The sequence below is a fragment of the Miniopterus schreibersii genome (assembly GCF_964146895.1).
Source record: "Miniopterus schreibersii genome assembly, chromosome: 4".
NCBI lineage: Eukaryota > Metazoa > Chordata > Mammalia > Chiroptera > Miniopteridae > Miniopterus > Miniopterus schreibersii.
The window spans coordinates 74,288,315-74,313,689 of NC_138105.1; the positions used below are offsets into that span (position 1 = coordinate 74,288,315).

General features: G+C 46.8%; 1 protein-coding gene across 2 annotated transcripts in view; it reads left to right on the forward strand.

The window, feature by feature from the left end:
* The first annotated feature begins 9,486 nt into the window (after positions 1-9,486).
* UPF1 (UPF1 RNA helicase and ATPase) overlaps positions 9,487-25,375 on the forward strand; it is a 33,894-nt gene continuing 18,005 nt past the window's right edge. Inside the window, exons 1-3 of one of the 2 annotated variants that reach the window (XM_081134064.1) lie at positions 9,487-9,989; positions 22,650-22,792; positions 24,526-24,615. In XM_081134064.1, coding sequence (XP_080990190.1) covers positions 9,768-9,989; positions 22,650-22,792; positions 24,526-24,615 — 455 coding nt within the window. In that variant the 5' untranslated portion in view covers positions 9,487-9,767. The remainder of the gene's footprint in view (positions 9,990-22,649; positions 22,793-24,525; positions 24,616-25,375) is intronic. The other variant, XM_081134063.1, reaches the window with a different exon arrangement.

Consider the following 25,375-nt stretch of genomic DNA (forward strand, 5'->3'; position numbering starts at 1 on the left):
GGTTAGATACCTTGTTAGTGCTGTTGTTTTTCAAGTCTTTATAGGCCAAGATGAGATGGATGGGCAGCAACTGAGGGTGCCTCTTACTTAACACCCACAATCTTAAAAAAAGCAAGAGCAGAGGAACAGGACACTGAGGGTGGGTGCCCCAGTAAAGAGTCATGATCCCTTTGCCGGTTAACAGATCTGAGCTGAACTGAAGAGCTGGTCAGGTGCCAGGAGGGACAACTCTGTGGTGAGTTCATAGTGTGACAGTCCAGTCGGGGCATGAAAGAGTGGCAACTGATCAGTGTTTCTCTCTCACATCAATGTTTTTCTCTTTCTCTCTCTCTTTCTCCCCCATCTCTCTCTCTAAAAATCAATAGACATACCTTCAGGTGAGGATTTAAAAAAAAAAAAAAGATTCAAGTGGTAAATTTTGTAATGTGTATTTTACCACAATGGAAAAACAAACAAATCAACAAAAATACAGGATGCCCAGCTGAATCTGAATTCAGACAGACAACAAATAATTTAAAAAAAAAAAAGATTTTTGAAGAGAGAAGAAGGGAGAGGGAGAGAGAAACATTTTTGTCAGAGCGAAACATGGATTGGCTGCCTTCTGCATGCCCCCTACCGAGGAAACCCAGGTATGTGCCCTGACTGGGAATCAAACCTGGCAACCTTTTGGTGCATGGGACAACGCCCAACCAACTGAGCCACACCAGCCAGGGCAATAATAAATAATTTTTTTAGGGTAAGTATATTCCAAATGTTACTTGGGATATGCTTATCCTAAAATTTTATTTGCTGCTCCACTTAGCTAGTCATCAGGGAAACGCAAATCAAAACCACAGTGAGATATCATCTCACACCCATTAGGATGACTACTATAAAAAAACCCCAGAGAACAAATGCTGATGAGGATGTGGAGCTATTAGAACCCTTGTGCACTGTTGGTGGGAATGTAAAATGGTGCAGCTACTATAGAAACATTATGGAGGTTCCTCAAAATATTGAAAATAGAACCTACCCATGTTCTGTCTATTTACTCATCTATTGATGGTCATTTGGGTTGTTTCCATCTTTTGGCAATCGTGAATAGTGCTGCTGTGAACATGCGTGTACAGTATCTCTTTGAATCCCTGCTTTCAGTTCTTTTGGATATATACTCAGAAGTGGAATTTCTGGGTCACATACTTACTCTATATATAACTTTTTGAGGAACTGCCAGACTTTTCCCCACAGCAGCATTTTACATTCCTACTGGCAATGCACTAGGGTTTTGCTTTCTCCACAACCTTGACAATACTTGCTATTTTTCATTTTGGATTATGGTCATCCTAGTGGGTGTGATGTGCTCTGTTTTCACCTTCTAACACACTACACAAGTTACTGAGTTCTGATGACTTTGTTTATTGTCCATCTTCCTGCTAGAAGAGGTGACACAGCTATCTGTAAATTGGGGACAGTGACATGGGCTTGGGCCCCCTGAGAGGTGTTAGTTTCCCAGCCCAACACCTTCTAAAATAGCCACAGTAAAATTCCACCTGAAATATATGCTAGCATGCAGCCTGGTGAGGAAATGAAGGGGGTCCCCAGGGGTTGTCTTCCTCCAGGAGACCCTGGATGGCCCTGCTACCCTCAATAGCAGCTTTGAGTCTCTGTGGGAGCCGGAGCTTTGAGGCCAGGCCATAACCCACCTCTCTAGACACCTCAGCACATCCTCCCAAAAAGCAGCCTGTGGTTGAATTAGAATCAAGGTGGCCGCCTGCTGTACCCCCACCCAAGGCCTGCTGTGAACCCATCATCACCTTCAAAGAGACCGTTCAGAGAGCAGAGGAGGCAATAAAATATACACACATGCCTATTTTTCTTTTTCTACCAGCATCACCGGGGCCTTGGCCACACATTCATGTCCCACAAGGGGCTCCTTTGAAACAAAAATGGAGCTGCAGAAGGGGAACCCACAGAAACCCACAAACTCCCACTGTTCCTGGGAGGGCTTTATACAGGGTCCAGTTCATGGTCCCACAGGGCTGGCCACCTCTCAGCAAGGGCGGGGTCTCAAGGGCCACTTTTGTAGGAGCCTGGAGCCCGACAGAGGGTTTCAAAGAAGCTGGTGGCTGGTTAGGGGGAAACAGCTGCAGGATACTAAATGTCCTTTTTCTAAAGTCCTGGAATTTCCCTGTGGTAGCCACAGGCTTCTTACCCTCAAGGGATCTCTCTTGCTATGAGAGAAGAATTCCATTTTCCTGGATTTGGAGGCTGCCATGGAACTCCAGGGGGAGCTGGACCAGCAGTAGGGCACAGTTGTGAATTCAGGACCGGTGGGTGAATTCAAACTGGCTTAAGTCACCAAGTGGGATAGGTCTAGGATTGGTTGAGATCTACCAAGGCCAAGAGAAACACACACCTGAGGTGTAGGCCTGAGAGAACTTTGTGTGGTCTGAAATTTTTTTTAGTTTATTTTTTATTTGTTTTTATTTCAATGATGAATTGTTAAAATGTAGACAAAGCAAAGAAGACTGAGCATTCGCAAAGAGCTGACATTTGATGACTGGTGGCCAGATTCTGCCCTAAGCTCTTCACATAACATTCTATGAGGCATTGGGACCATTAGAATCCCATTTCACAGGTGAGACACAGAGAGGCCAAGATATTTGAGAGAGGTCACACAGTGAATCAGTGGCAGGGTGAGGATGTGAATCCAGACCTGCTCTAGTTAACTCAGTCTCAGCAATGGTCTATCCTACATGGTTAGAACACAGTTATGTGTTATATTTTTCTTTTTATTTGAATTTTATTTTTTAAACTTTCATTTTGGTAAAATATAACATAAAATTTGCCATTTTAACTGTAAAATTTAGTGGCATTAAGTACATTCACCAAATGTTGTGCAATCATCACCATTACCTATTTCCAAAATTTCTCATTGCCCCAAACAGAAACCCAGTATCCATTAAGCATCTCCCTTTACCCCAGCCTCTGGCAACCTCTGATCTGCTTTCTGTTGCTATGGATTTGCCTGTTCCGGATAGTTTATATAAATGGAATCATTCACTCTGTGCAGGTAACAAATTGCTTTTCTCTGGTTGCCTTTAAGAGTCTCTCTTTGTCTTGGTTTTTAGTGTCTGGCTTCTTTCACTCAGCACGATGTTTTCAAGGTTCATCCAAGTTGTAGCATGTGTCAGTGCTTCATTCCTTTTCATGACTGAATAGTATTCCATTGTACAGACAGACCATTTTGTTTATCTGCTCATCAGCTAACGGACATTTGGGTTGTATCCACTTTCTGGCTACTGTGACTAGTGCTGCTGTGTACATGTGTGTACAAAGACCTGAGTTGCAGCTTTTTTTTAAAATTTATCTTTATTGTTGAAAGTATTACAGATGTCCCCCTTTTTCCCCCATTGATCCCCTCCATCCTGCATCCACACCCCCTCCAGGCCTTCACCATACTATTGTCTGTGTTCATTGGTTATGCAAATATGCATGTAAGTTCTTTGATTAATCTCTTCCCCAACCCTGCCTTCCCTCTGACATTCATCAGTCTGTTCCATGCTTCTGTGTCTCTGGATCTATTTTGTTCATCAGTTAATTTTGTTCATTAGATTTCACATATGAGTGAGATCATGTAAAACTGAATCAGGAAGAATCAGAAAACCCGAATAGGCCAATAACAATCCATGAAATCAAATCGGCAATAAAGAAAAACTCCCAGCAAACAAAAGCCCTGGTCAGGATAGTCCTACAGAGGAGTTCCACCAAGCATTCTGCTTCTTATTACAGCAGTCCCTTTAACATTTCTTGCAATGCTGGTTTGGTGGTGGTAAACTCTTTTAGCCTTTTTTTGTCTGGAAAGCTCTTTATTTCACCATCTACTTTGAATGATAGTCTTGCTGGATGGAGTAGTCTTGGTTTCAGATCCTTGCTTTTCATTACCTTGAATACTTAGTGCCATTCCCTTCTGGCCTATAGAGTTTCTGTTGAGAAATCAGCTGACATACTTATGGGAGCTTCTATGCAGGTAACAAATTGCTTTTCTCTGGTTGCCTTTAAGAGTCTCTCTTTGCCTTGAATTTTTTGCATTTTAATTATGATGTGTCTGGACATGGGCCTCTGGATTCTTCTTGCTTGGGACTCTCTATGCCTCCTGAACTTGTGTGACTTTTCCCTTCACCAGATTAGGGAAGTTTTCTGCCATTATTTCTTCAAACAGGTTCTCTATCCCTTGCTCACTTTCTTCCCCTTCTGGTGCTCCTGTGATGTGAATATTGTTAACATTTTATGTTGTCCTGCAGCTCCCTTAAACTGTCCTCCTTTTTTGTTTTTGTTGTTTTTTTTTATCCTCATCCAAGTACATTTTTTCCATTGCTTTCCAGAGGGAGTGGAAGGGAGAGAGAGGGAGAGAGAGAAACATCGATGTCAGAGAGACACATCGATCGGTTGCCTCCCGCATGTGACCAGACCAGGGCCGGAGACCAAGCCTGCAACTGATGTACGTGCCCTTGGCTGGAATTGAACCCAGGACCCTTCAGTCCTTGGGCTGATGTTCTAACCACTGAGCAAAACTGGCTAAGGCTGTCCTCTTGTTTATTAATTGTTTTTTCTTTTTGGATCTCTGATTGAGTGGTTTTTCCTACCCTGTCTTCTAATTTGCTGTTCTCACCCTCAGCTTCCACTAATCTGCCACTTATCCCTTCCAATGTATTCTTTATTTCTGCTATGTCATTCTTAATTTCCTTCATAGTTTCCATGTCTTTTTTCATGCTGTTGAGCATCCTCACAATCATTATTCTGAATTCTATATCTGATAGACTGCTTATCTCCATTTCATTTAGCTCTTCTTCTGGAGAATTATCTTGTTCTTTTATTTGGGGCTTGTTTTTTTGGTCTCCCTGTTTTGGCTGCCTATTTGGGCTTGTTTCTATGTATTAGATAGATCTGTTAGGACTACCAGTCTTTTTGGAGGGCCTCTGGTGCAGGCTAACGTCAGATGCTGTTTGTAACTGGGCTTGAGTACTCTGGAGCTATCGGCTTGTGGCTCCCTCTGCTGGGGCTGAGTGCATTTGGAAAGGACCAAGATGCATGCACCAAGGTCTGCTTTTCCAAGCCCTGTGTCCAGAGCAGATCAGACAAAGACTCAAAGTGCCCAGAGATCTGCCTTTGCCTGCAGGTTGATTGTTATTCTCAGCCTCTTAATGAGCCTCAGGCTCTAGACCACAGCAAGGGGTAAACTCTATGGAGTGGGGAAAGTGGTTTTCCAATGGGTGGGGCAATTGCTCCCCCCTCCCAGACAAAAGTTGCCTGGATGGTAAAGGTCTGCCTGAGAGATATGTCCTCCACAGTGTAGGGGATTGATCCAGCACAGGAATCCAGGTGGTTGCCTCCAAACTCTATCCCCAGAGCCAGTACCCCTGGATTTTCCTCACAGAGCTCTAGTACACTCTGCCCTTCCTCTGCCAGAGCCCAAGGTTAGTGGCTGCACATGAAATTTTGTGTGTTGGCCCTTTAAGAGGGTGCCTGTATTACCAGCCGTCTCTCCCTGGCAGACAGAAACTCCACAGCTTTTCACAGACAATTATGTGGACCCCTTTCTCAGTTCTGGTGCTCTGGGCTGGGGAGCCCAGCTTGGGGTTTAGACCCCAGAGTTCTCAGTGGGAACCTCCCACAGCTGAGATATCCCTCTGGACCTTCAGCTGCTGCCTGTGGGATCTCAGCCAGCTCTCTTGAGCCTCCACACTTCCTACCAATCTCTATGTGGGACCCACTTTATGTCTCTTGTTATAAGGGTGCTCTCCAGGTAGTCTACAGTTGATTATTCAGGATGGCTTTTCTATATTTTAGTTGTAATTCCAGTTTGGTCCTTGGAGAATGTCAGTGTAGCTTCCACTTAATCTGCCACCATCTTGGACTCTCAAGTCACAGCTTTAAATTTGTTACACAGGGTGGGGCAAAACAATACATTGCAAAAGTTTATTCTTGTATTATTATTTATTATTGTATTGTTTTCCATATGAACATCTGTAAAACTACTTTTGCCCCGCCCTGTATTTTTCTTACACACATTTTTCATATAACACTGTCATGCACATTACTTTTTAAAAGTGTTATTGAGTTATGATTGACATACAAAAAACTGCACGTATTTAACATGCACAATTCAATGTGTTTGGCATATGTTTACAGCCATGAAACTGTTAATCAAGATAGTGAACTCAGCCATCACCCCAAATATTCCCTCTTGCCTTTGTCATCCCATCCCTCCTGCCCCTTCCCAGACTACCTCTGATCTGTTTCCTATCCATTTACATTCATTCATTTGCACTTCCTAGAATAGTTTATAAATGGAATTTTACAGTATGTAGCCTTTGGGTCTGGCTTCTTTCACTCAGCCTGACGCTTTGGAGATACATCCATGTTGTTGCAAATGTCAGTAGTTCAGTCCGGTCCAGGGTCACGGGCGAGGCGCCGGCTGAGGCCCAAGAACTGCGGCCTAGGCTTCAGTATTTTGTTGTGTGTTCACCCATTTTTCTGATGATGGACATTCTGGTTGTTTCCAGTTTGGGACAATTTCAAATAAACTGCATTTGTATACAAGGTCTGCTTTCATTTCTCTCAGTTAAATACCAAAAAGGGGAAAAGCTGGCTCCCATGGTGGGTCCATGTTCAACTTTTGAAGAAACTGTCAAACTGCCTTTCCAAGTGGCTGCACTGGTTTGTATATCCAGCAGTGTGAACAAGAGTTGTTCCTCCCCATCTTTGCCAGCACACAATAGTGTCAGTCTTTGTCAACCATTTCTGGGAGGAGTTGTGGGAGAAATGTGCCAGAGGTGACTGGGAATGGAAGATTTTGACAAAATGTGACCCTTTTAGTCATTCCTTCAACCTATAAACATGGGTAATAGGACTTTTTCTTGTTCTCCCCAAGCAGTGACAAGGGCTCATAAGTTGTCCTGTAAAATATTTGTTGAGCACCTACTGTGTGCTCCCTCTTGTGGCAGGCTTTGGGCATACAACAGCAAATAAGACTGTTCCTGCCCTCAGAGAACTAGCTTCTACCTTGGCTTGAATTGGGTTCTCTAGAAGCAGAGCCTGAGATGGGATTCAGAGTCATGTGAGTTTGGGGAAATGTGTGAAGGAGTAAGGGACACAGAACAAGTTAGGGAAGGAGCAGGCAAGGAAGTAGGCTCAACTGGAGTCAAGCCTCAGTCTGATCTGGGTGAGGGGGAGCCCTGGAGCTTGACAACCACGAGAGTGGTCCCATTTTGATGCAAGGGGTCCAGCCTCTTGTGCCCCATATCATTCCATCCTTGTTGTGAGCTTCCCTAGGGTGTGTGTTTTTTGGCAGGGGGGGGGAGAACCTCCCTGATGAGGTGGCTGTGAGCTGTTAGCACCCAATAATTGCAACAGCTGGCATATGGATGCACCAGCCAGTAAAAAAGTTCTGGTGGAGGCACTCACAACATCCTCTACAAAAAATGGTGTCCATTAGACAAATTATCACACTGACAATAATTTAATCACAATTATGACAAACAGACTATGAAGAAGTCTCCATCAGAAGATGGGAGAGGAAGGTTTTGGGGTGACAGGGAAAGGAGGGCTAAGTATGGGTCTGGAATCCTGGATACCATGTCACTGGGGCCTGAGGGTCAGCTGATCTGGGCCACATTCCCTGCTTGGCCTCCCTCCTGAGGCACCTGGGGTGATTGGATGGAAGGACTGGATTTTACTGAAACCATCTGTTAGACTTGTTGGGATTCTCCCTTAAACTGTGTCTTCCTGGAGGGGGGTGAAACCTAATTATTCATTTTCCATATCCCCACATTTTAGTGCCCAGGAGACCAGAAAAGATGTGAAGAAAAAGGAACATTTTATCATGTCATGACAGAAATACTGGAAAATGAGGAACCATGCAGGATCAGGAACCAGGAGCCCTGTGAGATGACTTCAAGTATTTAGAGAGCCCCAGAATCTTAGGACAGAAAGGGAAGGGGGGGGTTCTCTAAGACACTCTACAAAAAAGAAAGCTGAGCCCAGTGGGCGTGACTCAGTGGTTGAGCATTGACCTAGGATCCAGGAGACTGTGGGATCCAGGAGATTGCGGTTTGATTCCAGGTCAGGGCACATGCCTGGGTTGTGGGCTTGATCCCCAGTGTGGGGAGTGCAGGAGGCAGCCGATCAATTACTCTCATCATTGATGTTTCTATCTCTCTCTCTTTCTCCCTTCCTTTCTCTGAAATCAATAAAAACATATTTATTTAAAAAAAAAGCTGCACTTCAAAATTTAAGGAGATTAAGGCTCATAAATCAGTGGCTGAACTTGGACAGCCTTTCACTGAGCACCTACTGTATGTGTTTATTATTCTCTGCATGAGGAAGATCCTCATGGAACTTTACAAATATTAAGGGAGTGACTAAATAGTTCATTTTTTTTTTCTGTTTTGTTTTCTTAATTCTCACCCCTAGGATATATTTTCTTTCATTGATTTTTAGAGAGGGAGGGAGGGAGAAACGTCGATATGTTGTTACCTCCCGCATTGCGGCCCCTACTGGGGCCAGGGTTTCAACCCGAAACTGAGGCACGTGCCCTTGACTGGCGAGGGAAGTTCATTTATTCTCCACCCCATCTTTTTCTTTTTTCCTTTTAATCCTCATCCAAGGATATTTCCATTGCTTTTCAGAGAGAGTGGAAGGGAGAGGGAGAGAGAAACATCAATTGGTTGCCTCTCGCAAGTGCCCTGACCAGAGCCAAGGCTCCAGCCTGCAACTAAGGTACATGCCCTTGGGCCGGAATCGAACCCGGGACCCTTCAGTCTGCGGGCCGACGTTCTAACCACTTAGCCACACCGGCTAGAGCTCTTCATCCGATCTCAATGGTTGTTATTTCTATTTCCCAGGAAACTCCAGGCTCAGAGAGGTGAAGTTACCTGTACAAAGTCACACAACCCACAGGTGGCCAGGTCAGGATTTTACCCTAGAGCAAGTGGTCCCAATCACTTTCCTATATACTGCTTCTGAATATTAATGTCCCAAGCAGTAGACACCATTCCGAGCACCAGGCTCCGTGCTAAGGGCTGTCCTCATTTGTTTATTCAACAAATGCACACTGAACACCTATTATGTGCAGGCACCCTCAGTTTACAGGGGGCGTCTCGGAGAGATGGGGCTGCACCGTCCCGCCAAGCCTCCCCAGCTGGGTGTTCCACCTATGTAGGGTATTCAGTTAGTGCTCAATTAACCCAAGGAATGGAGACCCACTTGTCCCTATAGCCAGCCACCTGGGCAGCACCAAGCAGAGCTTGGGGCGGTACCACACGTCGCAGCAGCCGACGCTCTGGCAGTTGGAAGCCCCGCCCCCGGCGCGTGCGTTCCGGACGTCCCGTCGGCGCGCTATGCTCAAAGCGTCCGGGCGCGGTTGGAAGCGTCGGCGATGAGCGCGCGCGCCTGCGCCGACGTCGGGCTCGCGCACGCGCACCTGCGCCGCCGTCGGGCTCGCGCACGCGCACAGCGGCGGCGGCAGCGGCGGCGGTTTCTGCTGGGGGTTGCGAGCGGCTGGCTGCTCCGAGCGGAGCGGCGACGCTGAGGGGCTCACAGGTGGCAGCGGCGACGGCTCGGAGCGCGGCTCACGGCCCGGCTCGCGCCGCGGTGGGCGTTTCAGTCCAGTCCAGGGTCGTGGGCGAGGCGGCGGCTGCGGCCCGAGAACTGCGGCCTAGGCCTCAGCGCGGCGGCGGGCTCGAGTGCGGCGAGAAGCCGGCCTTCGGGCCCTGCGCGGCGGCACCATGAGCGTGGAGGCGTACGGGCCCAGTTCGCAGACGCTCACTTTCCTGGACACCGAGGAGGCCGAGCTTCTTGGCGCCGATACGCAAGGCTCTGAGTTCGAGTTCACAGACTTCACCCTCCCCAGCCAGACGCAGACGCCTCCCGGAGGCCCCGGCGGTGGCGGCCCAGGGGTCCCTGTCGGCGCGGGTGCGGGCGCTGCGGCCGGACAGCTTGATGCCCAGGTGAGCTACACATGGCGGCACCGGAAGCCGGACCGGGCCTCAGCGCCCGCGGACCTGCTCTGGCTACCCGACTCCGGCCGGCCCCAGAGTAACCTGTTCCGGGTCCCTCACGCTGGCCGGATTCGGAGTAATGTTTCAGGACCCCCACTCTGGCCAGGTCCAGAGTAAACTGTCCCGTTTGCCACACTCCTACTGGGCGCAGGGCAGACCTTCTTCAGGTCTCACTCTGCATGCGAGCGACCTGCCTTGAGTATCTCTAAGGCCCTGTCCGGATCTAGCTCAGGCCAGGTCTTAGGTGACCTGCAACATGTCCTCTTCTGAGCATGTCCGAGGTGACCTGCCCTCGGTCCGTCTCCGGTCAGGTCTGCGTGACCTGTCCCCGAGTGTTCCTCCATCTGGGTCCTGAACGATCTGCCCGAATCCCCCCTTCGGCCGAACCGGAGCCCTGCCCTACCCCCACCTGTGCTCGGGGCCATCTGGGCACCCCCCATTCACACACACCGAGCCTCCAGATCAAATTTCCCCAGGCCCAGGGACTCTGGCGGGGAGAATAGAGGGAGGCTCCTGGAGCAGAAAGGGAATTTTTGCCTCCAGTAGAGAACTACATACTCGCTGGCTATTGAAACTATTCTAAAAGCAGGTTGCATTTTGTTTTTCCTTCTTGCATTACCTGTTGCTGAAACCAACGTGTTACATAACGCCATCGCCCTGCCTTGGAAAAGTTGGGTTTGAGTTTGTTCCTCCAGTGGGCAGTGATAGTGGATTTTACATAAATGGGTTTTCCACATCGGATATTTGTTTTTAATGATGTGAACATTTAGTAAAAGCTATCTAGGTGTTTTAAATTTGGGTTTGGGTTATGAGAAGTATCAGGCATACATTTCCTGGACCTGGGTCCCTGCCCTGGGGTGGAAGAGGGGGCTGGCTAGGGTCTTGGGCTGGTGTCCCAGGGAATGTTGCCATCATCCTCTGGATCTCAGATTCCATTCAACAGGTTTTCCTGTGCTTGGCACCTTCCTCGGGTGTATTTTCCTGAATTTTCAGCCAGGGAGGAGCTATGGGGCTCACCTTGTCACAGGTGTCCCATGGCATCAGTACGCAGTGCCAGGGCTGGGGGAGCCACCCCATCGTCAGCCAGAGTGAGCTCAAACCCTGTCCTGGGGGATGCATTCTGGTTGGGAGTCTAGTTGGTTGAGTCACTCCCGTGGGTAGACCACCCACTTGGGCTTTCTTTTAGACCCTAATAGAAGCAGAAAACATTTGACTCATTCTAACCCCAGATTCCTTAAAAATAGAAGCCTGATGAGTGGGGCATCAGGGAGAACAGGTGTGCAAGTATGTATGTTTTTTTTGTTTTTTTTTCATTTTTGTTTACTGTAGAGGGAGGGAGGAGAGTGGGGAGAGTTTGCCTGGAGAGAAGAATGAGTTGCTAGAGGTGGGTGATCACACCTGCAGTCTCAGACTCTAGACTTCTCTGTTTCCACAGCTGTAAAATGGGGCATAGCAGTTTTAATTTTGTTACTTTTAAACATACATTAAATCTGAACTGTATGAATGGGCCAGATAGTGCTGTCTGTAACTTGTGCTCGGCATGTCTGGAAGCCCTAGGATAAAGATCTCTTGGTTGAGCAGAGTGCCACCATCTGTGGCAGCTCAGGGTTGTGAAAGGTAATGGTTTTATTACAAATCCTTTTTAACTGTAGCCAGAACAGTAGCAATCCAGGGGCAGCTCTGGTTCTAGTTTTATTCCTGGTATTTTCAATTAATTGATGGCATGTCTTTCTCTTTCAATTGAAATAATCGATTTATTTCCCTGCATCTGAACACTGAGCTGTACAAAATAAAAGCATTGAAACTCTTCAGTGGAGGTAAAAATTGTAGTTGAGCTCACTTGAGTTCTGATATCAAAAGGGATGGTCCTTCCTTACTTTTAATTAGCCCTGATGACCCACCCATCTGTAACCTAACTTTTTTTTTTTATCCTCACCCAAGGATATTTTTTCCACTGAGAGAATGGGGGGGGGGGGAACAACGTGAGAGAGACACATCGATTGGTTGTCTCCCACACACACTCTACTGGGGCTGGGGGTCAAACATGCATCTGAGGTACGGGCCCATGACTGAGAATCAAACCTAGGACCCTTCAGTCTGCAGGCCAGTGCTCTAACTTCTGAGCCATACTGGCCAGGGCTGTAGACTCACTTTTGATTTGCATTTGGGGGAGGGGAGTAGTATCCTTTGTGTCACAAGAGGACGCCCTAATTTTGAGGGCAGGAAAGTTTGAATAGAATAGGAAAGTGGAAAAAAGTTGGTTATCTCCTCTGCCAGTTGGTGGCATTTGCTGCCTACAACATTTGGGAAGACTTTTCCTGTTTGACCTCAGGAGTTACCTGTGTTACCAACTGTACGGTGGGGCTTCCAGAGAGACTCAAAAAACCTCCCATTCTGAATGCCTTTTGATATGATCTTGTTGGATGAGTGGTGGTAAAGTGTCCAGTGCTGTGCAGCCACTTTTGTATGGACAGACCACATTTTGTTTATACATCTGTTGGTGGACATTTGAGTTGTTTCCACTTATACTTATTATGAATAGTGCTGCTGTGAACATTGCTGTACAAGTTTCTTTGTGGATGTATGTCTTCAATGAAATTGGTGGTGACTGTGTAACTCTTTCAGGAGCTGCCACGTTGGATAGTCCTGGCTGCCAGTTTTGCACAGTTGGTTTTACCTGAAAGTTTGTTTAGAGGCAGAATGTCTGTTCCGGCCAGAGGTGACACTTGCTGAGTTCTTGAGTTGGTTCAAGTAACACTCATTTTCTTGTTTATGAAATGAAACATAATTATGAAATCCCTCCAGATCCTGGGATGAAAAGTGGTGACACAGCCTTGCCAGGTGTCCTTATGACAGTTTTCTTTTGAGCAGCTGACCCTTTCCTGGATCCTTGCCCCACCCCCACAGGACTGGGAAAGGTAATTTCAGAAGTCCTTTGTCTAATAGCCAGTGTTATAACCCTTCTAGTCTGCCTAGTTGAACTATTTCTTCTTAACTTTTGCTACAATTGTGTTTCCTCTAAACATTGGAATTTTGGTGAAAATCTAAGAGTTGGGAATACTACCCAGTCAAATAAAAGAACAAACTATTGATATATGCAACGATGTGGGTGCATCTCAGAATAATTACACTGAGTGAAAACACTTCGACAAAAGAAAAGATGCTCCTTGACTTAAAATGGGATTACGTCCCGATAAATCCATTGTAAGTTGAAAATATCATAATTTGAAAATGCATTTAATATACCTAACCTACTAAATGTCATAGCTTAGCCTAGCCTACCTTAAATGTGCTCAGAACACTTACATTAGCCTATAGTTGGGCAAAATCATCTCGCTGCCGCTGCCCAGCTTCATGAGAGAGTATCGTAACACATATCACTAGCCCAGGAAAAGATTAAAATTTAGAGTATGGTTTGTACTAAATGCACATTGCTTTCTTACCATCGTAAAGTCAAAAGATCATAAGTCGGAGCACCATCTCTATATATGATTCTGGTGATATAAAGTTCTAGAAAGTGCTAGCTAACTTTGAGTAGTAGGAAGCAGGTCTGTGGTTGGGGGAGGGGAACAATGACAAAGGGCATTAGGGGGTTTGGGGGTGGTGAATGTGTTCATTGTCTTGATTGTGGGTGTTTACATCCATTGACGTGTGTCAACTTATACAATTTTATACTTCAAACATATAGCATTTATTGTATGTCAGTTATATCTCGATGTAAGGTAAAAACCACATGGGGAATACCACTGCCCACTTATTTGAGTGGCTCAGTTTGTGTGTGTGTGTGTGTGTGTGTGTGTGTGTTTTTAAAGCTGGAAATACCACTTGGAACTCTCATACCTTATTGATGGGATGGTAACCCACAGCTCTGTGGCCCAGCAGAAAAACAAGGTAGTTGCCCAAATGTGGGGCTGCTCAGAGTGTTACAGCAGCCTTGTTCATGAGAGCCCCAGACTGGAAACAACCCAGTGGCTGTAAACAGTGGCCAGGTACACAAAGGCAATTCCTCAGTTGTAGCCCTGAGTACATTAACTTGGGCTTTTTTTTTTCCTTTTCAAGTGGGAAGATACTTGGATAAAGAGTTGTTACTTGGTCTTCAAAACCGTACTCCTGCTGCCTTCAGAATTCATGGAAGGCTGTCCCCACATATCCTTGACCATCAGGGAAACAGATCCTCTTCTGCTTACTGGTCTATAGCTTATGATGAGGAGTGAGTTTGATACAGTCAGGGGTTCCTAAAAGTGGTGAGTTTAAAATTGGAGTAGGACTTTTTCCATCTGGTTTTGTGAATATGCTGTTCAGCTATGATATGTGCACCTTGAGAAAATCAAAGATAAGAAAGACACTGATAACCTTGCAGGAGCTCCAATAAGTGTTCATCCATCACTTTCCCCCTGTTGCATTTCCTAGGTTTGTTTCCAGTTGATGGGGAGGACTCAACCAGCAATTAGAACAAAGGGAGATTTTGTGTCAGTTAATGGTGAATAAGTGAAATTACTTCTTTCTCAGTTTACCTGTTTCCTCACCCAGATTTAGGAAGATTAGGGGGAAAATTAATGTCAATACAGTACCAATTTTAACTAAAAACTAAAGTTCTCTCTCAGTCTAGCTCCCACATACCAGAAAAAGGCATCTTTCCAGTAGCTATATTGAAGTATGATCACATACTGTAGAGCCCTCTCATTTGTAAATATGCAAGTCAGTGTCTTTTCTAGTAAATTTCCAGGGCTGTCTGACCATCACCATAGTCACTTGCTGCCTTTGATTTCTCCCTTACACCACCTTTTCTTTCACCCAAGGATATTTTTCCATTGATTTTTAGAGAGAGTGGAGTGAGAGGGGGGAGAGAAACAGAGACATCAGCGTGAGAGAGACACATTGAATGGTTGCCTCCTGTACACGCCCCAACTGGGGCTGGGGATTGAACCTGCAATGCAGGTGCATGCCCTTTACTGGGAATCGAACCCATGACCCTTCGGTGCTCAGGCCCACACCACTGAGCCACACCAACCAGGGCTTCTCCATTTTTGTTCTTGCTCATCTTTATAGTCTTTGGTCAACAGCTGAAACAGGGAAATAGGGTGACTGTGCTCAGCCACTCCCAGTCGTACTTTGATGAGATGTGCTAACACGTCTGTTCACATTTACTTCTGTCCCCTCTGCAGGCATCAGGCCAACCTCCAGCCTGGTCCCTGACTCCTGCCCTCTCAGCAGTTCTGCTTGCTGTGCCCTCCTCAGGCAGAGCAAGCAGTGAGTTCTTTGCCTGCTGCAGCTACTTTGTTAGAAATGACAGGTGCTGCTCAGACTGTGGTTGATCTTAGGGATGGTGAGGGCCCAGAAGAGGGAGTGGTCTGCCCTGCAAATGGAGAGCCTTTGTGAGTGGTTCAGGAAGGTGCATCCACTGGGCAGAGGGGTGGGTGTGGGGTGCTGTAAGGAGCTGAGCTTGGCGTGGAGGAAGAGTGGGTGTGGATGAACGCTGATGTGCCATGCAAAGGGGTTGGGCTGGATCTGGAGCTTCCCAGAGCTGCTGACAGGTGCTGTGACCTCACTTGAAAGGAAGGGCCCTTAGATGGCTGGAGACCCAGTGGAGTATGGCCTAGGCCAGAGGAGAGGTCAGACAGTGCAGTGGTTGGATGTTGCCTGCGTGCTCTCAAGGGAATGTGTGAATTATCACAGTACCAGGCTGCCACAGTGATCACTCTTCCTCCTGGGCATGTGCTTGTTCTGCACTGGATGTGCCCCATTGCCTTGAGTCCTCACAAGGAGTTATGTCTAGAGCAGACAGGAGTTCCTGTCCGTGTTTTCATCAGGGTCCAGGATCCCAGGGCTGAGGCAGGGCTCCCCTTGAATTGGAGGTGTGAGTGGGGGCAGTGCTAGTCAGTGTACCCTTTGGAGGCCCCACTTGAGAGGGGCAAGAGGCCTTGCTGGAGGGAGTGGCCCCATCAGAGTGACGAGCATGGAGGCTGGAGGGGGCAGATTCTGCACAGCTGTGGTGGTGCAGAACAGTGCAGCCCACAGAGTAGAGCCATGACGCCTAGATCAGAGTATGGCCTTGGAAGATGGAGAGGGAACAGTGAGTCTAGCTGAATCTCCAGGTCTCGGGGTCGTTGGACTCTTCTTGCCAGAATCCTTGAGAGCAGAATGCTGCTGCTTCTGAGAAACGTGGGAGGCCAAGTGGACCTGTGGCTTGCAAAGGGTCCTGTGCCTTTTTATGTGTTGGTCCTGTAGCAGCTTGCAAGCTGGACAACTGAGTCAGGCTTCTCAGGATCCCTGTGGACTGTTGCCAGGAGGCTTCTAGACATACAGCAGATGTAGGCTGCCTGCTGAGCTCTGTGAGCCCTTTTTCGCCACTGAAGATGGCACCTCCCTGTCTACTTTAGCTACTTGCAGAGCTCAGCTGCCAGGGATGACAGTGATCCTGGAGAGGTGGCTCTCCTCACCTTGAGTGGGAGGCATTTGATAGAACTTCCGCAAGATTTCAGGTGGCCACCTGTATTGTGTAAAAATGTTTATTATGGATTCTCTCATGTGTAAGTAGTGAAAGTAAACCCTGTCCATCCATTGCCTTGATTTGACAGTTGTGAAGATTTTTCTCCCTCCCTTTTTTGTTTGTCTTCACTGAAATGTTTTAAAGTATCACTTCACCTTCCTTCTGAGGTTGCTCCATAAGAATTAGCATACCTAACCATTGCCCTACAGTATTTAGTCTGCATTTCTAGAAACATAAAAGCACACCTCTCCTTTGTAGCTATACTGTTGTCAGGTGAATAGCACTAACAGTATTTCAGGATCATCTAATACTTGGGGCTTCCTTTCTCCACAGTCAGATTCTTCACTGGTTAGAAAGTGGTGCCTTTGCTTGGTCTGGACCCCCCATGTGATTGTCATGTCTACCTGTCCTGCTCTCCAGGGCAGCCCCTTTTCTTTTCATGCTGCTAAGCTGGGGTCCAGTTGAGTCATCGTCCTGAGAAGTATCCCACCTCTGGACGCAGCTTGGCGGCTTCTCCCTGCATGTGTGGGGTGGGTTCCTACTCAGTCCTCACACTCCTTTGGGAGTGACTGACATCCAGAGCTGGGCAGGCAGGGGCAGCCCAAGGTGACTGGGGACATGTCCAGTATCCTCAGAGCAGGGAAATGAACTGTAGAGATGGATTCAGCATGCTTACCAGAACAGGGATCCACTATAAGGGAGAGGAGGGCGAGTACCTTTTATCTAGAACCCAGTTCTCTGTTGGGTGGGACCATGCCTTCTTTGTAAATCCAAAATGGTGAACTCGCAATTTCATGTGTTAAAACTAATGGATTAGAGGAGGCTAAGAGACATCACCAGTAATGTGTGATCCCTTCATTAGATCTTGAATTTAAATAACCATAAAGGACATTATTAGAACACTGGGGAAATGTGCTTGTGGGTATTAGATAGCAGTATTGTATCAGTATTGCTCCTGAGCATGATCCCTTTATAGGCATGCCTTTGGAGACACTGTAGGTACATACAGTTCCAGACCACTGCAGTGAAGTCAGTCACGCCAATGTCTTCTTTCCCAGTGTGTATAAAAGTTATGTTTACAGTATATTGTAGTCTGTTAAGTGTGCAATAGCATTATATCTAAAAAAACAATGCACGTACCTTAATTTAAAAATACTTTATTGCTATATAATGCTAACGATCATTGGAGTCTTCAGTGAGTTGTAATCTTTTTGCTGCTGGGAGATTTGCCTTCAGTTTGTTAAAAGAAATGCTGTGTCTGCAAAGTGCAGTAATACGTGGTATGCCTCAATTGTGATTATGGGGAGAAAGCCCTTGTCCTGGTGCCCAGGACTCTGAAGTGGATCAGGAAAATAAAAGTGTGCATGCAGAGTGAAGAGGAGAGAGCAGGTGTGGTGAAATGTGAGTGGCTGGTGGATCCAGGTGCCCGGTATGTGGGTGTTTCATTTTGAAACTTTTTCAAAAGTTGGGAGAAGCTGGACCTTATGCTATCCTTTTCCTGAGGCGGGACTCAGAGGCCTTGCAGCTCCTTTCTGCCTCAGGCCCCCCTAAGAGGAAGGTGATTTCCCACTCCCTCTTTTATATTTAAACTTTGGGAGTGAAAGAACAAATGATGAATCACTTTACAGCCTTTGTGTTTTAGATGAGATGTATTTATTTAACCAACACTCTGGGGGCCTCCTAGGGTATGGTCTCAGTTCTGGGTGCTAGGGTCATGGCAGGGAGCAGGACAGGTGTTAGTGGCCTCACTGGGTTACCTCAGATGGGTTCAGGGGAGGCCTTGGGGGGGGGGGGGGCAGAGACCTGAAGGACCAGGAGTCAGCTGTGCAGGGGCCAAGGGACAGTGAGTGGTATATCTGGAGTATCTACTGACTCAGACCAAGGGACAGAAAGGTCTATTTCATATTGAGTGGTATGATGCTTACAGAGTTTTTCCAGTACATTGAGGGGTGGGTAGTTTTTGAATTTGCATGTTTTTCCTATGTGACCTCTCTTCCTATTGCTCTGATGTGCACCATCTGAATTCTGTAGTGGGTTGTATGGAACTGTCTTGGGCAGAAAACCCCTGCAGGCCTTGATCAGCTTGGCAGCTCATAGATGGACTTCAGATAGTGAGTGTCCAGAACACAGGTGGAGAGAACAATTTCCCCAGTGACATGGTGCCTGGAGGTAGACTTGGGGTGCCCATGGGTGCAGGGAGGCCCTCCCCCCCTTGAGCCCAGCAGGATCCAGGGGTCCTGACTGGAGGTGAGGGGTTAGTGACCTTGGAGGACCTCAGTCCTGTGCCAGCCGAGGATGAGGACACCCTGCACTCTTCCCATTGTGTCACCTGATGTAGGTTGTCAGCCTCCTCTGTGCCAGGTACTCTCTAGTGCTTTACTCATTTAATTACAGTTTCTAAGGTCAAATGAATTTTTTTATTTTATTATTTTTTAATCCTCACCTGAGGATATGTTTTCTATTGCTTTTCAGAGAAAGTGGAACAGAGGAAGGGAGAGAGAGAGAAACATGGATGTGAAAGAGACACATTGACTGGTTACCTACTGCAGGTGCCCCGACCAGGGGCAGGGAGCACACCTGCAACCAAGGTACATGCCCTTGAGTGGGAATCGAACCCACGATCCTTTGGTGCGTGGGCCAGTGCTCTAACCACTGAGCACACCAGCCAGGGTGATCAAATGTATTGTTGAAGTTAATTTTATCTTAAAACTTTACAAACAGTAGAGGGAGAAACTAACAATTCAGTTATATTGCCCAGCTGACATGGCTTAGTGGTTGAGCATCGACCTATGATCCAGGAGATCCTGGTTCAATTCCTGGTCAGGGCACATGCCCGGGTTGTAGACTCGATCCCTGGTAGGGAGCGTGCAGGAGGCAGCCTGTCAGTGACTCATCATTGATATTTCTACCTCTCCCTCTCCGTTCCTCTCAAATCAATAAAGATATATTTTAAAAACAAAAACAATCCAGCTATAGAGGTTAGTTTGTGTTGTGGTCAGATTACAGCTGGGCAGGAGTGCAGCCTAGTGGGAGCTAGGAGTGTTTGCACGTGCATATGTGCATGTAGGCACATGAGTGAGGGGTGCCACACCACACTCCCCAGCCAGGAAGCTTCAGGGCCCCGGGTCTTGGGGAATCTGTACTTCTCCTTGGCTTTAGTAGGGGCTAGGAGAGTACCTCTTACCTTGAATCCGTATTCTGTTGTCTCCCTGGAGTTCCGAGAGTGGACTTAGATTTCTGCCCCTTATTAAGCCTGAAGGGGTCAGTATGGTTTAGAGAGGGTTGCCACATGGCTGATCAGGCTCCCTTACAAGCCTCACATGCTCCTGAGGTGCCTGATCCCTCTCCTTGGTGAGGGGAGGTGAAGTGTGAGACAGGAGTGGGTAGGATGAGGACCACCCAGGTGGTGTGCACTTTCCTCTTTTACTTCATGTACTAATTTTGATGTTTGAGGAAAGATTCAGATACCACCAAGAATATTTCTTTGTATGTTAAACCTGGTAAGAGATTTTAGGAGTTCTTCTAGACTAGGAGCTAGTAAACATTTTCTTGAAGGGCTAATAGCAAGTACTCTAGACTTTGTTGGACAAGAAACAAAGTTGAGGCTATTATTAGGTATTTGGTCCAATCATTTAAAAATGTAAATACCATTCTGAGCCCAAGAGGGTGGTCTGCAGGTTGAACCCGGTCTAGACTACCTTCTCAGATGCTCCTACAGCATGATAAATATGCCCCCCTCACTGCCCTGAATTGAAATCCAGGTGCCATGAGCTGGCCACACACTTTCAGAAATCAACACGAACGTGCCTAGGTACAGTCACACCAAGAGCCAGCAGTGCCGGTCCTGTTGGCAGCCTCACACTATGATGTGTCAGGAGCAGCATTACCAGATGCAGAGGTGACTCTTTGAAGTGATAACCAACAAAAAATAATAATAAAGTTGAAAATGGCCAAAGGACTTGAATAAACCATGTCTCCAAAGAGGATATACAGGTGGCCAACAAGCACATGAAAAGATGTTCAGTATTAATAGCCATCAGGGAAATGAAAATCAAAACACAATGAGATGCCACCTCGTGTCCATTAGAATGGCTGCCACTGTTTTTTTAACAAGAAGTATAACAAGTGTTGATGAGGATGTGAAGAAATTGTAACCCTTGCACTGTGGTGGGAATGTAAAAATGGTGTAGCCACTGAGGAAAACAGTCTGACGATTCCTCAAAAAGTTAAACATAAAATGACTGTGACCCAGTAGCTCCACTTCTGGGTGTATAACCAAAAGAAACGAAAGCAGGGTCTCTTAAGAGATATATGTACACCCGTGTTTGCAGCAGGATTATTCACAGCACCAAAAGGTGGAAGCAACCCAAGTGTCCACTGACACATGGCTGGGTAAACAAAATGGAGTGAATCTATGTAATGAAATACTATTTGGCCTTAAAAAGGAAGTAAAACCTGACACATGCTTCATCATGGGTGAACCTTAAAGACAGTATGCTAAATTAAATAAGCCAGACACAAAAGGACAAATACTGTGATTCCATTTATATGAGAGGTTCCTAAAGGAGTCAAGTTCACAGAGACAGAATGTAGAATGGTGGGTGCCGGGGGGGGGGGGTGAATGGGGAATTAATGTTTAATGGGGACACAGTTTGGGAAGATGGAAAGTTCTGGAGATGGATGATGAGAATGGTTATACACCAGTGTGAATGTACTTAAATGCCCCTGAACCGTATACTTAAAAGTAGTTAAGATGCTACATTTTATGTTAGGTGTAATTTACCAAAATTTTTTTAAAGGAGATAAGGGATTCACAAAGAGGTGCTTGTTATAATGTTTATAGCATTGTTTCCTTTGCATTAAAATCTAAAAGTTGATTTTGATTTTTCCTCTTTGAAAAAAAAATTCAAACAAAGCATATAGTCTTGTAATTAACCTGGTTACTGCCTTCCTGAAAAAAACATATTGTGGCTGACACTGAAGTGGGGTTCTGATCTGGGCTGAGACTATTACAGACATAGGTGTTCTGCGACAGGATGCTGACTTCCTGACATCCCAGATCTATCTTTGAAATATCCAGAATGCCCCTCATGAGAATAGCTATCCTTAGGCTCTTACAGGTGATTAGGCCAGAGTGTGGATAGGGAAAGCCTCTGTGGGCACTGCTGGCTCAGGCTGTGCTGGCTCTGGGTTTTGGTCCCCTGGCTCTGGGTGGCAGGCATTCTTCAAGGGAATAGGGCTGGGTGCCTACCCTGGGGCTCCTATCATTCCTCCCCAGGCTTCCTCACCACACAATGCTCCTGCTGCCTCACCCAGATTTGTGTGGGCTGTGACCCCTGGGAGGAGATGACAGGACTGTTGACTGCCACCTGAGGTTCCTGGAGGGGTGACATTAGGATTCCTGTTCCCCTGGGGGAGCTGAGTTTGTGCACCCCTGAATGGACTTGTGAGCTCATCAGAAGTGCCTGTAAAATTCATGGCTTAGTTGCTTAAAGTTGCTTGTTTGTGTGTTGTTGCTGTTATATTATTTAGTAAAATGATTGCCTGAATTTGGAAGGTTATCCTAACGTTCAGTTTCTAATTCATAATCAAGAAGGGCTGCCTTTCCGAGAGGGTACTGGCAGTGGAGAAAGTCTGTCTACTGAGGAGATAACTGCTCTCCTACGGCTCCAGGGCTCATAACCTTGACTCCTGCTTGGACTTTGGAAGGACCCTTCACTGTATGGGATTCCTGGCCCTCTGGCCTGACATTATTGTGCAGCTGTCCCCAGAAGGGACTAACTGGCTTGTAAAAAGTCACCTTGCTTCCTTGGCCCTCAGTGATGGAAATGAAGCATTTTCCTCTACATCCTGGTTGTGGTCGTGGCTCCTTGGGGGTTGGGTCTGTCTGCTCAGGATTCAGAACAGATAATCTAGGCCAGCAGTGCCCTGTTTTGATCTGGGTAGGTTTGATAGAGAGAGGGTGAAATTTCAAAGCAGAAGGCATTAAACTGTCTCAGAGTGGAGGACAGGCCAGCACTTCATAGGAGGGTCACCATGGTTGCTCACTTGGGGAGAAGCCACATGCCCAATGCCTGGAGGCTGGAGGCTTGCTTGCTGACACTGCTGTTCTGCGGTAGGTTGGAGGACCTGAGGGCATCCTGCAGAATGGGGCCGTGGATGACAGCGTGGCCAAGACCAGCCAGTTGCTGGCCGAGTTGAACTTCGAAGAAGATGAAGAGGATACTTATTACACAAAGGACCTACCAGTACATGCCTGCAGGTGAGCGCCAATAGCAGGGGCATCCCAGAGCCTCCACATTCCAAATGTGTCTGCTGGCTTCACAAGACCATTCCAAGATTGGGGACTGTGACACTTGGTCACATGTCCTTGGGAATAAGGAGGTTGCTCAGGCCTGTATACACATTACTGGGCAGGAGGATGGGTTCAACACCCTCTGTGACCCTTGATTCTTCCAGCAGGTAGGGAAGGGTTCCCCTCTCGGCCTTCCTCAGGCCCTGGTGGTGGTCCTGGTACCTGCCCCACTCACTATTATAGGGTGAATAGAGCCACTAAAATTTCTTAGAGAGAGATTACTGTTGGATTCTTTAAAATGTCTGCCTCCTGAAAAGTTGGAAGAGGATAGTCAGTGTGTAGACCTGCATGTTGACCAAATTTGGAATTCTTGTCTAGAGCAGGGCCCATCCTTTACTTTTAGACTTATTCATGCTTTTTTGTTACATGCACAAGAGAAAATTGAGACCAAAGTGGTGAAATGATCTTGCTTAGGGCACTCAGCCAGTAAGGGCAGCTTCGGGCCTGGCTTCTACTCAGCCGTGCCTGCCCCTTGGGCACAATGCCCCCAGGGCCTACCCACCAAGGGACAGAATGCTCCCCTCCCCCCCATACTTTATTGGCTCTTTGTTCACATTTACAAATGTTTGTTTTTGTGTTTTGTTAATCTTCATCGCAGGATATTTTTCTATTGATTTTTAGAGAGAGTGAAAGGAAGGGGGGGAGAAAAAAACATTGATGTGAGAGAGAGACATCGATTGGTTGCCTCCCGCACTCTCCCCAGCTGGTGCCTGGGATTGAACCTGCAACCCAGGTAAGTGCCCTTGACTGGGAATTGAACCTGAGACCCTTTGGTGCATGGGGCAATGATCTAACTGCTGAGCCATACTGTCCAGGGCTTATTTAGAAATATTTTTGTGTATGTATGTGTGATGTATTAGTGTTCCTGTCATATACACAGTTGCCATTCCTGGTGACACTGCAAGTGGTTGAAGTCTGTACAACCCCTGGCCCTCCAGGCTGTCCCCATGTGTGGGGGGTTATATGGAAGGTTCTTGGTCAAAGCACATTCTGGTTTGAGACTGTCTTGGCTTCCTACACACAGAGAACTCTTTGGAGAGCCAGTGGTTTTGTTTTTGGTGTGTTGACTTTCAGAAAAATGAGGCCGGGGGTGCAGGTGGGATTGTGGGGCACTCTCTTGTCAATGTGCTCCTTTGGAGCTGAGCTCTGTCAGAACCCAGGAGCCTCTGCTGCAGGGTCTGATTTGAGCGTTTTTTGGAAGCATGGCGCCCTCTGTTGGAGCGTGAATGTGAAGCATGGTCACAGCTCACCTTCCGTGTGCCCAGAGCTACACATGGACACCCGTTTTCCCTGCTTATGAGTCACGTTCCTGAAACTTAAGGCCATAGGGGTGACCAGGCTGCCTTTGGGGTGTTGGGCTCGGCACCTCACACAGCACTTACCCCCCACTTGGAAGGGGCTTTACTCCTGTCTGGGATATCTCTGATGGTCTACACAGCACCTCAACCCATTTCTCTATTCACAGGGCCAGGAAGCCTCAACAGTTAACTGATTGGATTTTGTTAGTAGGATTGTTGAGTTTGAGTATGTGTTTAATGAAAAACTTAAAAATGTTGTAAGAGGAAAGAATTTTACATTCTGCCAAATTAAAACCAGAGAGCGGCTTTCCAGCTTTAACTGTTCATTTTTTACTTTTTTAGTTACTGTGGAATACATGATCCTGCTTGTGTGGTTTACTGTAATACCAGCAAAAAGTGGTTCTGTAACGGACGTGGAAATACTTCTGGCAGGTAGGTATCAGGCTGCCATGTGTCTTTAATCAGGCTATGCTCAGATTTGTGTGTAAATTATGGAAATGCTGAAGCAAAGCACAATATAAAATCACGCTAACAAACCTGGGTTTTTTCCTCCTCTGTGACGGGCTTAACTTGAAACAGATGGTGCTGTGTGAATGCCTTAATGTATTTACCCTTGATTTATTCTCTTGTTCTCTTTATTATGCCGGCATGGTTGGCTTAATTTTCATTCCTAGTTTTTATTTATATTTTTCTGTAAGATGAGCTCCTGGCATTCCTGTTCATCTTTATTATGGGGTACCTGGGGAGGGTGTTCCCAAGACAGTAACGGGCATCCATGGGAGCCACTTCCTGAGGAGGCTCCTTCAGGCCTGAGCTCATCGAGTAGTTCAGAGGCTAACACGGGCCAGATCCTGAATCATCAGATTAAATTAAGTTCATCCAACCAGCAGTGGCTCTGGGCTCCCTCCTGATCAGCAGCAGTTGTGACTGGGCCCGTGTTTGTGTTTGGTATTGGGGTGAGAGCAGCGTGGTGGTGGTGCTTGGATTCTAAGGAGAGTCTGTCTGTCTAGCTCAAGTGCTGGAACTCCTTGGCCCCCACCTCTGGTTCGCTCCACTGCCACAAGAAGCAGAGCAGAGTCTCAGTGGGAAAGGGCTCCAGGTCTCAGTAAGGAAGCAGCATCTTCTGAGGTTCATGTTTTGGAGAAGTAAAGTGACAGAAATCTATAGGCAGGTTTATGTACACAGAGCCCCA